Source organism: Nematolebias whitei, chromosome 10, assembly GCF_014905685.2.
Source record: "Nematolebias whitei isolate Nwh7 chromosome 10, NemWhi1, whole genome shotgun sequence".
Lineage (NCBI taxonomy): Eukaryota > Metazoa > Chordata > Actinopteri > Cyprinodontiformes > Rivulidae > Nematolebias > Nematolebias whitei.
In genome coordinates this window covers 31,688,927-31,690,881 of record NC_056507.1, presented here as the reverse complement: position 1 = coordinate 31,690,881, position 1,955 = coordinate 31,688,927, and the positions used below count along the sequence as shown (strand labels likewise).

At 38.5% G+C, this 1,955-nt stretch overlaps 2 protein-coding genes across 2 annotated transcripts in view; one reads left to right on the top strand and one right to left on the bottom strand.

The window, feature by feature from the left end:
• Positions 1-986, bottom strand: part of LOC119416375 (tyrosine-protein kinase CSK) — a gene marked incomplete at its 5' end in the record, with an annotated part of 4,713 nt that extends 3,727 nt beyond the window's left edge. The window contains 5 exon segments of the mRNA XM_037683610.1: positions 149-222; positions 320-410; positions 497-596; positions 711-776; positions 893-986. Of these exon segments, the coding sequence (XP_037539538.1) occupies positions 149-222; positions 320-410; positions 497-596; positions 711-776; positions 893-986 (425 nt within the window).
• LOC119416376 (tetraspanin-18) overlaps positions 1-1,955 on the top strand; it is a 285,233-nt gene that overhangs the window by 247,097 nt on the left and 36,181 nt on the right. The gene's annotated exons all lie outside the window — the stretch shown is intronic.

The window sequence follows — 1,955 nt, the reverse complement described above, 5'->3', positions numbered from 1 at the left end:
ATATATATATACTAAAATAAACTACTACTTGGTACTTGTACTACTATTTCTACTTTGCAGCTTTTCACTTATCGCGAGTCTTCAGGGTACGGATCCCCCGCGATAAACGAGGGACTACTGTTTTAAGGAAAATTGTAGAAATACTTACAAAGCAAAATTAAGAAGTGCTTCCCCACCAAGTACCGTACGGCCTCTGGAGCGTAAGTAATCAACTAAACAGCCCTGAAAACAACAAACCGGACATAATCTTGAATCTTTTTATCAGAATTTATGACATCATATTTTCCAGAAGTCAACAGATAAACAGTGAGCCACCTACCTTGGCCATATACTCAGTAACTATAAAAAGACTTCCGTTCTCCTCCACAATCACTCCAAGCAGCTGGACCAGGTTATTGTGGCGTAGTTGCCTAACCAAAAAAGAACACCAACAAGTTAATATAATGTATTTCCCATTTAACAATGTTAATAATAAATAAACATTTAAACTCCTTACGTCATGACAGAGGCTTCTGCAATAAAGGCCTGTGCTGTAGCATCATGTTTTATGCACTTCACTGCTACTTTCTTCCCTCTATAGTCTCCCATCATGACATCTGGAGTAATCATCAAACACTTGCATTAAACATCAGCGAATCAGTGATTTAAGAGGCCGAGCTGGGAAAAACGAAACAACATGCAATATTTTGATACCCAATCATGTTACTTGCCTCCAAATTCTCCTTTTCCAATAACCTGATGCAGCTTCAGCTCCTTCCTGTTCATCGACCATCCACCTGGTGGCCATTTAAAGAGGAGAAAATGTGCAGGTGAGACATAAAACACACATGCACTGATAAACGGGAAGTCTACACTGTTACAGATGACTAAATCATAAAAGACTGAGACGTACTCCTGGAAAACTCATCCTGAGCGGCCACAGTTCCTTCCTCCAGTTTTGGCTTGATAAGTTTGGTGCACAGACCGTCAGCATCTTTGGTGTAGTGCTGGATACAATAAAAACACAAGATATGTGAAGATGCACACAGTCCAAACATACAGATGCAAAAAGAAAACAACACTTTGCTTTGGCAAATTTGAAAAGATGGCATTTATTGCATTCTAAAGAACACTTAAATGTTTTTCAATAAACTAAAAGGTCTGGCCTCACAGCTCAGTCTGTCAGTGAGTTTCAGTTCAGTTTAAATGAACAATGTGTACAAAACTGCTTCAATTCCTCATTAATATTATGCCTACAACACATGGAGATGAAGTGTCAAGAACAGTAGTGGGGGAGTGTTACAAAAACAACATATTTTTAGTAAACAAATTGTAATGATATACATTTTCATCAAACTCTAACAACTGGTGACTGTCTGTACAGAAGTTAAAAACCTTTTATATACACACACATATACATAAATAAATATGTGTGTGTGTATATATATAAATGTATGTATATTTATATATCTTTATATATATATATATATATATATGTATATATATATCTATATATCCATCCATCCATTATCTTTACCCGTTTATTCCATTTTGGGTCACGGGGGTCGCTGGTGCCCATGTCCAGCAATCACTGTGCGAAGGGCGGGGTACACCCTGGACGGGTCGCAAGTCCATCACAGGGACACATAGAGACAAACGAGACAAACAACCATTCACTCTCTCACTCACACCTAGGGACAATTTAGAGTTACCAATCAGCCTAACATGCATGTTTTTGGACTGTGGGAGGAAACCGGAGTACCCGAAGAAAACCCACGCATGCACGGAGAGAACATGCAAACTCCACCCAGAAGGCCCCTGGACCGGGGTTTGAACCAGGAACCTGTTCGTTGAGAGGCAGCAGCTCTACCAGTTGCGCCACCGTGCTGCCCTATATCTATAGATATATCTATATATCTATAGATATATACAGTATATATGTATATTTGTATATGTATATATATAATATATATATT